This window comes from Achroia grisella, unplaced genomic scaffold (genome assembly GCF_030625045.1).
Source record: "Achroia grisella isolate CSIRO2021 unplaced genomic scaffold, CSIRO_AGI_Agris_v1 utg157, whole genome shotgun sequence".
NCBI classification, from domain to species: Eukaryota; Metazoa; Arthropoda; class Insecta; order Lepidoptera; family Pyralidae; genus Achroia; species Achroia grisella.
The window spans coordinates 260,463-273,346 of NW_026712653.1; the positions used below are offsets into that span (position 1 = coordinate 260,463).

General features: G+C 36.5%; 1 protein-coding gene across 1 annotated transcript; it reads right to left on the reverse strand.

Annotated features, from left to right (window-relative positions):
- Positions 1-12,164: 12,164 nt before the first annotated feature.
- LOC131841011 (uncharacterized) lies at positions 12,165-12,542 on the reverse strand. The gene has a single exon (XM_059189242.1). The coding sequence runs from the start codon at positions 12,540-12,542 to the stop codon at positions 12,165-12,167; it is 378 nt and encodes a 125-aa protein (XP_059045225.1).
- Between the last annotated feature and the right edge of the window lie 342 nt (positions 12,543-12,884).

Below are 12,884 nucleotides of genomic sequence, written 5' to 3' on the forward strand. Positions count from 1 at the left end.
GTGATCTATCAACGCACAACCCAAACCACTGGACGGATCGGGCTGAAATTTAGCATGCAGGTAGATGTTGTGACATAGGCATCCGCTAAGAAAGGATTTTGATTAATTCTATCCCCAAGGGGATAAAGTAGGGGATGAAAGTTTGTATGAAACTTTGTCAATATTAAACCGATCGGGCTGACACTTTGCATGCATCAAGCTACTATGACGTAGGCATCCCCTAAGAAAGGATTTTGATAAATTCTATCCCCAAGGGGATAAAGTAGGGGATGAAAGTTTGTATGAAACTTTGTCAATTTTAAACCGATCGGGCTGACACTTTGCATGCATAAATCTATTATGACGTAGGCATCCCCTAAGAAAGGATTTTGATAAATTCCACCCTGAAGGGGACAAATTAACGCGAGCGAAGCCGCGGGCAAAAGATAGTAATATATAAATTTCAAGGAATAACTGTTGAAAATTGTTGAAAATGAAGTTTATTCAAACAAGGATTATTTCTATTCATGTATAATTTACAAGCTACAGATAAATTATAATAATGAAAGTGTTTCTCTGGCTAGGAGAGGTTCGTGCCTGGTGGTGGAATGGTAATAAGTTATTACGGTGATTTAGAAATCGTTTCCGTAGCTGAGCAGTCGTGAATTCCATTATGGCAATAATGAAAGCGTTTTGTGTAATTCGTCCGTGAATAAAAGACATCGTCAAATATACGAATGGCTGCCATTTGTAAATATATAATTCGTTGATACAAACCCTTTAGAAAATACTGGTAAAGCTAACAAACAGAATTTACAACATATATATTAAGCTACTAGTATATTACTAGCTTTTGCTCGCGGCGTCGCTTGCGTCAAATTATCCCTTTAGGGGTGGAATTTATCAAAATAGGGGTGGAAGGTCGCTGGTAATAAAGTGGCTGTCACTGTCTGTTCGTCCCTATTTTTTTTTTATTGGGTTGTTTGGGCTATTACCAGATGTTTGTAGCCCCTGTAGCACTGCGACCTACATAGATCTATTGTGCTCGCTACCTAGACCCGTCAGGGACAAGAATTGATGGATATTCTTAGAAAGTCCGTCCCTATGTATGCTTAAATCTTTAAAACTACGCAACGGATTTTGAATCGGTTTTTTAATAGATAGAATGATTCAAGAGGAAGGTTTTTATATATAATACATGTACACCCGGGCGAAGGCGGGTCGGGTCGCTACTGTTATATAAATTGATGTATATTTGTATATTCCTCAACTTCTATAGTATGTTAGATATTGCAGTTGGACAACAATTGTCACAGTAATTTCTCATGGTTGGCTTTTATTGTGTGGAGCGGAAGCGGGCCAGTCAGCGGTGATAACGCACAGCAGCTGTACCATACCCCCTCAGGGGCGGATCTACCTACAGGCTTTTTGGGCTGCAGCCCAGGGCCCCTAGGATACAAAGGGCCCCAGTCCCCACTGAAACGATATTTAGAATATAAAAAAATATCTAATAAATGTTAAAATCAATCAACCCATCTAAGTGCGCGTCTATTGAAGGAACGGGAAATTTGTTCGCTCGTTTTTGGTCGGTGAATTTTTTTAGTTGAGTAATATAATTAGGTAGCCCCTGACTTTGACCGCGTGGAACTTAACTTTATTTTTTTTAAATAAAAGTTACTTCTTGTTATATCAGCTACCAGCCAAAAAAAGTCCCGTCAAAATCGGTCCAGCTATTTCAGAGGTTAGCCGGAATAAACAGACAGATGGACAGATAAAAATTGTAAAAAATGTTATTTTGGTGTAGTACCGTATTTATATTCATATGAAAGTAGTAAAAAACGGTATATATTCAATGCAGAGCTCTGGCTACCACTACTAGAACTTTTATTTTTTATACTACTGTGTTGGCAAACAGGCATACGGCCCATCTGATGGTAAATGTTTACCGTAGCCTATGGACACCTGTGAATTTTTTTAGTTGAGTAATATAATTAGGAATATTAGAATATGTTGGAATTACCCTTAAATAAATTCAAAACATCTGCTAAATCATATTTACTGAGCAAAGCCTCACTAAACGATTACTTGAATGACGAGTGTGCATGGCAATAGTTGTTCATGCACTGAATTTTCATTTAATGTTAGACATAGATACCTATATAAATATACATTGTAAATAAACTGGCTTTAAAAAAAAAGTAATTCAATTGAGTTTCTTGCCAGTTCTTCTCAATTGGATCTATATACCGAACTGGACGGTAGGGAAAAAAAATAAAATTAGAATGTAAAAATTTGACGTTCATAAGCGGCTAAAATGTCCTACATGAATAAATGATTTTTTAATTTGAATTTGAATTTGAATTAGGTAGCCCTTAAGTAGATTTAGCCCAGGGCCCCACAAATTGTTATTATTGTCCTGGACCAAATAAACTATTTTTTTCTTTCAAATTCACGATCCACCCCTGCCCTCCCTCAGTGCCTCACTCAGTTGACTGCTCGTAGATTGCACTTCCTAATAGCTACAGCGACTCAACCAATATTATTATAATCCAGCTGGTGTCTGTGTGTTGGATTTATTTCAATTCAATTCAATATTAAATTCTTAGACTTTTTAACGGATCTGTCCGTCATAGTGTCGGAAATTCATTTCACCTTTATACCAACTTTAAAAAAAGATAATTAGCGTCTTCATACAGCGTCAGGGAAGGTTTTATATGTGTGTAGTATGTAGAGTTGCAAACTAAGCATCGTTCCATCGGATTCTAGCTTCGTCATCATCATTAATTACACGCCGTCGGCTGCAAACCACTCACAATGAAACGGTGATGACACACAAAAATACATCCATACCCAAATATATAAGTCGTGTTTGTTTTCATACATAATTAATATGTTTAGTTAAGACTAGTTGGACCCGCGACTTCGGCCGCGTGGAATTTAACTTTATTTTTTTTTAATAAAAGTAGCCTAAGTTACTTCTTGTTACATCAGCTACCAGCCAAAAAAAGTCCCGTCAAAATCGGTCCAGCTATTTCAGAGATTAGCCGGAATAAACAGACAGACAGACCAAAAATTGTAAAAAATGTTATTTTGGTGTAGTACCGTATTTATATTCATATGCATGTAGTAAAAATACGGTTTATATTCAATGTAGAGCTCTGGCTACCACTACTAGAACTTTTATTTTTTATACTACTATGTTGGCAAACAGGCATACGGCCCATCTGATGGTAAATGGTTACGGTAGCCTATGGACACCTGAAATACCAGGGGTGTCACATGCGCGTTGCCGACCCTTAAGAAATCTTAATATACGCTTCTTGAAAAACCCCATGTTGTAGTCTTGTGAGAAAACCTCGGCAGGTAGTTCATTCCACAATCTAAGTGTACGCGGGAGGAAGCTCCTCTGAAATCGCACTGTCCGAGAGTATATATAACTCAAAGATAACTGAATCTTTGAGTTATATATATTTAGATATATTTTCACATTTATGTACAACTTAACTTTGTAACAACCTAAGATTACATTAAAACTATTATTAAGAAAAAAGATTTTTCACCATCTTCAAATACTTTGAATTTTTTGACCCCAAACTATCCAAAAATGGGAACTAACGTGACCGCAATATAAGTCAGCCTGTTCCCTTAATGCGGCGCACACCTACCATAAAGGGTCCAGGAAATGCAAGGTAATATCCGAGAAAAAGGGCCATAATAACTTGTACTAAATCATAATAGTCAACGTTATTGCTCTGCGTACCGTTATGGGTACGGTATACGGTCGCACTATAGAAATATTTTTGATAGTTCATGTTTGAACACATAAAATATCCCATACTTTATGATTATAGTTACTAGTCGAACTAGCCGATGTATTAGAAATAGCAATAATCTAATAATATTATTATTAATATGGGTGCTGCTTGTGGGGACTGGTCTGTTCAGGTTGCGAACACTGATTAGATTTTTTGTTTTATTTTAATATAGCATATGCTGGTCACTCTATTCTCCCAAATTTGAATTTAAATGAAATAGTATTATTGTAAATATGTATAACATTAAAAAAAAAATACGAGCTGAGTTTCTTGTCAGTTCTTCTCATCTCGAAATCATTCCGAACTGACGGTAGATTTGACATATCATAAGAGTCTGTAATAGACCTACATGAATAAAGATATTTTGAATTTGATATTGAATTTGTTCACTTAAAACACCACTCATCTAGATTTCAATCTATTTAAAATTAGTAACACTAGCAACTGCGTTCCTACTACGACTCTTATGAGTCTGTAATAGACTTACATGAATAAAGATATTTTGAATTTGAATTTGAATTGAATAATAATAATACTATAAAATAATAATATTCTCAGGACAATTCACACAGCGCCATCTAGACCCAAGTTAAGCTAGATAAAGTTTGTGTTTTCGATAACTGATACAATAATATTTTTTTTTTTCGTAAATACTAATATTACATAGGTAACACCCAGACCGATACAAACAATCATACTCATGAATACAAATGTTTGTGCCGTAAGAGGAATCGAACTCGCGACCATCGGAAGTAAGGCGCTGTTAAACCTCTAGACCACCGAGGCCGTCAAATCTCAATATATTTGTATAGACTTCATAATTTGATAGTCTGTACAGTATATCCTCACCCAGATACTCGTGAACGAGTGCTCCTTGGACTGGTCTGCTCTTATCACTACGACTGATTTAATCTTTTTGTATATTTATATTTGACCCTAATGAATTAGTGCTGGTTGGTAGTTTGTATTCACAAGTTTCGACTTCTAAATGTGAACTTATTTAAAAGAGCAACACACAAGTTTCTTGCTCGTTCTTCTTGTGATACGACAGCTTTCCAAATGAGCGGTAGATTAAAAAAAGACATTTTTCTGACTATTCAAAAGTGCTTAAATTAAGTTTATTTGAGTAAATTATTTACTATTCTATTCTAGAGTGAAATTTATGCGTCTTCGACGGCGCTAAAGAGGATTTTCTATTGTATCCGACATCGAGACAAATACACATTAAACAGTTATAGAACTGTCGACATTTTGGGAGTTTACAAATTCAAAGATAAATCTAATTTACGATCAGATAAGAAAATCCTGCGACATCAGTCTACATAATTCAAAAAGTGTTTTTATATCTCGATGTCCTATTTAAAACTGTCACTTATGAACATTTTGTGTTCTGGCAACTCACCCTTTCTTTGCACAGATGTAATTATAGCAGGGAATTCTATTTTCTTTTTGTATAAAATACATTGCTTCCTGATTCAAATTCAAATTCAAAATCATTTATTCACGTAGGACATTTTAGCCGCTTATGAACGTCAAATTTTTACATTATTTTTTTAAGTTTTTTGAGAAGAACTGGCAAGAAACTCAATTGATTTTTTTTATCATGATTAATAAACTATCCCTGACACTCTACAGCAGCTCCATCAGTAGAGTAGAATTTAATTGAGATACAGTTATGGCTAATTCTACAGAAAAAAAAAGTAATTTCAAAATATCAATTACATACATATGTGTCAGTTACAGTTACTTTCTGCTTGCATTATTTTGTATTGTGTATCTATTTGTTGCATGTTGTTATGAAATATATATATATATAGTCAAGTCAGTCAAGACAGTTTTAAGCATACAAACACGTACACGCAGACACAGACACGTCTCTACAATCCATAGAGAATAGAGGATAACGGCGCCGCGGCGGCGTCGCGTCGTCGGTCGCCTGCGGCCATGTCGGGTTACGATTCAATCAAGTTTACGGGAAAAAGCTTGCAAACAAATACAATGTCGGTGCAAATTATAGAAAAAAAAAGATTTACTAATATATTTATTTATTTAAATTTTAATGCACAAACTTTAAGAAGTGAAGAAATATTTCACAGGATGAAAGAAAAAAGGCAGATATTGAATGCTATATATAGAAAGTAGAAGAGGAAAAATGTTGGAGCACTTGATACGGTATGATGAATTTTAGAAACTAATTATTGAGGGAAATATAGAAGGAAAGAGGGGGAGAGGAAGACCAAGGCACAGTTACATCAAGGCTTAAAGAGTGATCGTAGAAAGTGGCAAGAGCTCCACCGACAAGAGCGTTGCTCTTAAGTTTAAGAATGAATGAATGAATAATTTTAAAGTAAGAAGAAAGAAAGAAAAATGTTTTATTCAGTGCAATGTAAAAAATACAATATAAACAACAAACGAAAAGTTGTAGTTAGTAAATTTACAAAGTATATATGGCGGAATTAACACCATGCGGCGTTATCTACCAGGCAGCCATGGATGGTGCAGAGAATAATTGTTGGCGGTGCTAATATATTGAATGATACACATACAGATATATATGAATAAATAGCTACATATATATATATATATACACATACATAAACCATTTTTTTTATTGGATTGTTTGGGCTATTGTCAGGTATTTGTAGCACCTGTAGCACTGCGACCTGCATAGATCTATTGTGCTCGCCCTTTTTCAGAGTTCGCTACCTACACCCGTCAGGGACAAGAATTGAAGGATATTCTTATATAAATCATACATATATACATATTTAATAATCTGACAATGAAATATCATGTACTACCATAAATAAAGGAATAAAAAAAATACTGTTGTATTAAAGATGATTATTTGCCAGATACTTACATAGATGTAGGTCAATATTTGACGGCCGCGGTGGTCTAGCGGTTTTGCACACTGGTTTAATTCAAAACTTCACATGGTCGCGGGTTCGATTCCTCGCACGGTACAAATATTTGTATTCATGAGTATGATTGTTTGTATCGGTCTGGGTGTATTCTATGTATAATATGTATTTATTACAAAAAAAATGTATCCATGTATATACGAGTATACCAGTTGTCTAGTACTCATAACACAAGCTCTGCTTAACTTGGGACTAGATGGCACTGTGTGAATTGGCCTGAACTTTTATGATTATCCAATATGTATAATGGTTTTCTTATAAAAAAAATAATGACCTTAAATGAAATAGACCATACTCCGATACTTCAGGCACGAAGATCCCAGATAAACTGACTAAATAAAATACGAATAATTTATGGTAAATAAAGGTACTTACCTCTCACGAAATTTCGACTAATTCTTTATTTACCATAAAATTATTCGGGTTAAAACCTAACTACCTGTATTAATATTGTGTACTAAAAGTGGAAGTTTAAAAATAACTATGGTTAAAATGTTATCACAAGAAAAATGAATAGTAGCCTAGACTGACCTAACATGATTATCTTATACTCTTAAAGTACAAGATATACTTTAAGAGTCTACAATACCGGCGTATATTTAAACTACAATTAATGGGAAATTATATATATAGATAATAAAACTTATAACTTACTTCTCACTGTAGACAGTGAGAAATAAGTTATAAGTTTTATTACCGTAAAGAATTTGGCATAAAGTTAGATAAATTGATTCTGTAATGTGCTCTGCTACGATGCTACGAGATGCTACGCAGAAGCTACACTGGCGTAGATCTTATCCAGCTACGGAGGGCGCCTTTTGTCATATGATTCAGTATTAACCAATAATGAACTTTTTTAGAAACTATTAGTGAGTTGAGTGCAATAATGGCTGGCTCATCCGTCATACTCGTGAATGGGTGCTGCTTGTGGGGACTGGTCTATTCAGGTCTCTCATTTTATGAGGTATATAACTTTCCCATTGACATACATAATGTAATAAATACTAAAGAAACTTATTCTAAATTTAGTAATGACATATTGTAATTTAAATATTGTAATGGGTGAAAACTGTGATTGGTACAGTTTATGTTGTAAATAATATAAATGTCGTGCTCGCTATAAAGTTTAAACTTGTGGCGGCGTGGTGGGCCGGGTCGATGTGCTCCCTCTAAAATGGTTGAGTGCAATGATGGCTGGCTCATCCGTCATACTCGTGAATGGGTGCTGTTTGTGGGGACTGGTCTGTTCAGGTTGCGAACACTGACTAGATTTTTTGATTTTTTTTTATATAGCATATGCTGGTGGTCACGCTATTCTCCCAAATTTGAATTTAAATGAATCTGTATTACTGTAAATATGTACAAAATTTATTTTAAAAAAATACGAGCTGAGTTTCTTGTCAGTTCCTCTCATCTCGAAATCATTCCGAACTGACGGTAGATTTGACATATCATAAGAGTCGGTAATAGACCTACATGAATAAAGATATTTTGAATTTGTTCACATGAAACACCACTCATCTAGATTTCAATCTATTTAAAATTAGTAACACAAGCAACTGCATTCCTAAATTAAATTAAGCGCTGCAAATATAAATAGATACCATCAAAACATCATATACTCCAATTTAGTGCTACAACCAAATTATTAATTGGGGCAATCGACGTGACCACACTAACAATTAATACATACATACATTCATACAATCCGGTTGTCCAATGTATAATATGCACACAGAATAATTGAGGCGTTTCGATTCATTTAATGAATTTCAGTTGCATGTTGGTGCTATAATTGAAATTGTTTTAGAGAGGTCACCAAAATTGAACTAATATATGTCCTTTTGCAGGTTCTATAACTGAGTTAACTATGGATGAGAATTAGCGAGTAATTTCTGACTTTTTAATATTCATTATTCAAAAATTCAAAATTAAAAAAATCATTTATTCATGTAAGACATTTTAGCCGCTTATGAACGTCAAGTTTTTACATTATTAATTTTTATTAATTTATTTTTTTTCCTTACCGTCCAGTTCGGTATATAGATCCAATTGAGAAGAACTGGCAAGAACTCTCGGCTCAGCTCGTGACCACGGCTAGTGCAACCTAGTCGAAGCGGAGGTATCAAATGTGTCTGATGAGTGAGAGGTGCTGAGGGTTTTAATGAGGAAAATACGGAGATTAAATAAAATGCGACTAGTATGACAGCGATATATAATAGAAAGTAACAAAAGGAATATGTCAAACAATATTATTATAAATTTTAAAAATAGTATAAAAACCTATCAAGGAGTTCGCTACATCCTACCCCTCGTGCAGAACTGCACCAACTAGTAAGCAGGCCAAGGTCCGGAGACCTTAAGTGGTCACTTCACTAGTTTTTTAAGCGGTCGCCGTAGCGTGCCTCCTGATGTGGCAACGTCCACTACCCTTATCACACCTATGTCTAAATCCCTAATTTGTAAATCCTGCCCATGCGTCCATGTAGTTCTTGTTGCATTGTGGGAAGGAAGCGCTTCATATATCCACCGGTTTCAGAAGTCATCAAACAGTTGTACAGATTGCATTTAATCTGAATTCTCAATTAAATCCAGTTCTTTTGAGTACTGAAACTTTGTATAATGATGTACCAATGAGAACATGCGATAGTGTTAATTTGATTGGTTGAGACAAAGGCGTGGATGTACGATGGTCTCAGCCTTCCAGGTGATGCCTTTTGTGGTTACAAATCTTTTACATATGATATGAGTAATTCCTTGAGAATGTGACAGGCTCCAACGAAGGCAGTAACATTATCAGAGAACATGGTAGTTGGAACTCTTTTTCTGGCGATAAATCGTCTGGAACTCATTGTCGTGAAATTGGCAGACCGGCTGAGTACTATCTTCGATAAATAAATAGGTCGGCCTGACAGACATGTAGATAAGGTTTAAATAGTGCTTTGTTGGCGTGACGGTGATTGAGCCCAAATGGTACACTCCTGTAAATGTCGAGTTCTGCGAATCCTGCTTGATGTCCGACTAAGTGGTGGTCGTCGACCAATATTAGGAACTTGGCGACTGGATTATAGATGCCAGACAAATACAGCAGTTTGTCATCTCTGATGTTTGGTAATAGTTTAATCAAGCGATCATCATGAGGTCGTTTATAATTGAGAATCAATCTGTATTCTTCTCCAAAACTGTCGAGTTGTGTATGCAGCAAGATGTGTCGTTCCTCAGTTTTATGTAGAGCACCCCCTAACGGTGATAGACTAGTGGACGTTGAGCGATGGCGAGACAGAAATCTGAAATCGCCAGATAATTTAGAATTTCGAATATTATTCAAAATGTTTCTAAACATAGCTGCATATTGATGAACCCGACGGATCCAGTCGTTAATATAATTAAAATTAGTAGTGACTGGAGTAGTTAAACCTATGCTAAAAGAAGTAAATCCCACCAATTCATGTGGTTGACATTTCCGCTCCCCACGAACTGGTGCGACATTAGCTGGCTCCACTGGCCAGGTTTCTGGAGAATAATACGAAAAAGATTCAAAATTACCAACGTTAGATGGTTCCATAAACATTCCGTAATTAACAAAATCTACTTCAATTTTATTTGAAGAATTTCCATATAATGTCCAGCCTAGTGCTGTTAAGCAGGCCACGGGTTCGTTCTTGTTACCGATGCGAATGCCACGATTGATTGATAAATGCCAATCCCCAGCTCCAATTAAGACTGTTGGAGTGGCATCCTCATGTGTTAGCTCATCAACTAAACCGTTTAAGTGTGAGAACGATTCAATATCTTCACGATTAATTGTTTGAGAACGTAAAGATAATGAGTCCATGGCTTTAGCATTTTTTACTAAAAATGTGTCTTGTGTGTGTCTACCCTTAATATAAAAATCGACATATGATATCCTAACATGTCGTTGAAGACCACCAATACCATTCACAGTAATCGCGTGTTGCGGTCCTGTCGCGCCTATGCGCGTTGCTACACTACTGTCGATTAAAGTGGCTGTACTTCCGTCATCGAGAAGTGCGAAGACATCACAACTCCCTCTAGGTCCCGAGACTGTGATAGGTATCACCTTTAAAAATGCCCGCGGACGACTAGCTGTAGGTTGTTGTGTTCCGGTATGAGTAGTAGACACAAAAAGATTGTCTTCAGATGACTTTGAAACTTTGGGAATTGACTGATATATATTTCCTACACTACACACATCCGTGACATTAATATCTGTAGTTTGTGAAACACTGGCCTTATTTGAACTAGATGAATGTCGATGAAGTAAAGGATGATGACGAATGCGACACCCGTCGATATTGCATGGCTTTACTTTACATGTTTTCCACTGATGTGAACTAGTTCGTAAACACCGATAACAAACTTTCACTTGTCGTAGCCATTGCCATCTTTCATCTACAGATAAAATTTTGAATTCTGAACATGATTTAATATTATGATCTTTTTTACAAAATGAACATAATATTTTCCTGTTGTCACATCTGTCACTGTTAGTAGTATGTGTCATTGTGTTAATATTTTCACGCCGAAATGATTGTTTCTCACTAAAAAAAGGTTGCATTGAACTAGACTCAGGCGACAGCCCAAAACGTATATGTTGATCTAGTTCACGCCTTAAAAATTCAGACAACAACTCTAATTTTGGACGTGTTGTGGTATTTTGTGTGGCAAAATCTGTCCACCTAATTTTAATTGTAGGGTTCAATTTCCCTAATACTGCGTAAAAGAGCTCCGGAGAGTACAAATATTCCGACTGCTTTAATAATTTAATTGTGGCTATGGAGTTCCGTACCCTATTGGCGAGAGTAGCGAGTTCTTTGAGATCATTGCCCAGACGTGGAAGATTTTTTAATTGAGACACTTCCCTGAACACGATCAACTCGGGACGCGCGAAGTTTTCTTCAAGAGCGCGTATGACTTCGTCCGGGTTATCCGTTGCCATCAGTAATGCCGCGACAGCGTCATGCGCGGGCCCTCTCAGTACACTCTGAAGTCTGGATAGATTGCCTAAAGTAGAGAAATTATTTTTAGTGAGCTCGTAGATGCGTTTAAAATGTAGCCACTGAAGTGGGTTCCCTGAAAATGGAAATAGGTCGGGATTGGACCCTCGGCTGGACGCAAGAGCTTTCGCTGCTGCAGCGGTGTCCGCTACAATTTTAAAAATATTTGTGTCCGTATTAACGAGCGGGGGCGTCATGTCCACCGCCTCGGGCACACTAATTATATTATTATGTTGTCGCATAGAAAGTACAACAGGGGATGCAGTTGGCCGTGTGGTTGTCGGTGGTAGTACCGGACAACCGGCAAATGGAACAAAACCTTGTTGTTCACATTCAATTGCGGAAATGACCCTATTACCTATATCTTCTTGGTTTTTAATAAACTTAGTATTTTCCACCCACCTCTCTGTATCATTTACCACCCTGGTTCAATTGTGATGACTTGCAAGACTTCCGTGATAGCTGTCGTAGGCTTCAATAGCTGCTAACTCGGCTCGTAGTTCACTATTTTCAACCTCTTCCTGTAGAGTCGACAGTTGTCGTTCACGCTTACGCTGTTGTTCTTCACGCTCACGTTGTTCTTCACGCTTCTGTTCCCGTGCAGCAAAATCCAACTCACGCTCTAGACGACGACGTAAGGCCATTGCCTCTGCAGCGGCCTTTTGGGCCCTAACGGTGGCAGATGAGTGGCTCGACCCGGTTTGAGTCGATCGTATACTACGAGTTTTACTGCCATCCCGACTACTATTGGTAGTCTGTGGGTTGACTTGTGAGATGGTACAACTTTGTGCGGGTACAGATGACATGACTCTACTTTTACTGCGGGTGATCATGAGAATGAGAATAAATATGTAATTAGAAAATACAATGAAAATTAATAATGATACCTATAACTACGAAAAATGAACTATGAAAAATAGGTGCGCTGTAAATATAATAGGTAGAAGGACCAAAATGAAGCGGAGGTATCAAATGTGTCTGATGAGTGAGAGGTGCTGAGGGTTTTAATGAGGAAAATACGGAGATTAAATAAAATGCGACTAGTATGACAGCGATATATAATAGAAAGTAACAAAAGGAATATGTCAAACAATATTATTATAAATTTTAAAAATAGTACAAAAACCTATCAAGGAGTTCGTTACACT

Bases quoted from the DNA above. Each gene is read 5' to 3' on its own strand.
- LOC131841011 (XM_059189242.1), bottom strand. From the start codon at position 12,542: ATGTCATCTGTACCCGCACAAAGTTGTACCATCTCACAAGTCAACCCA.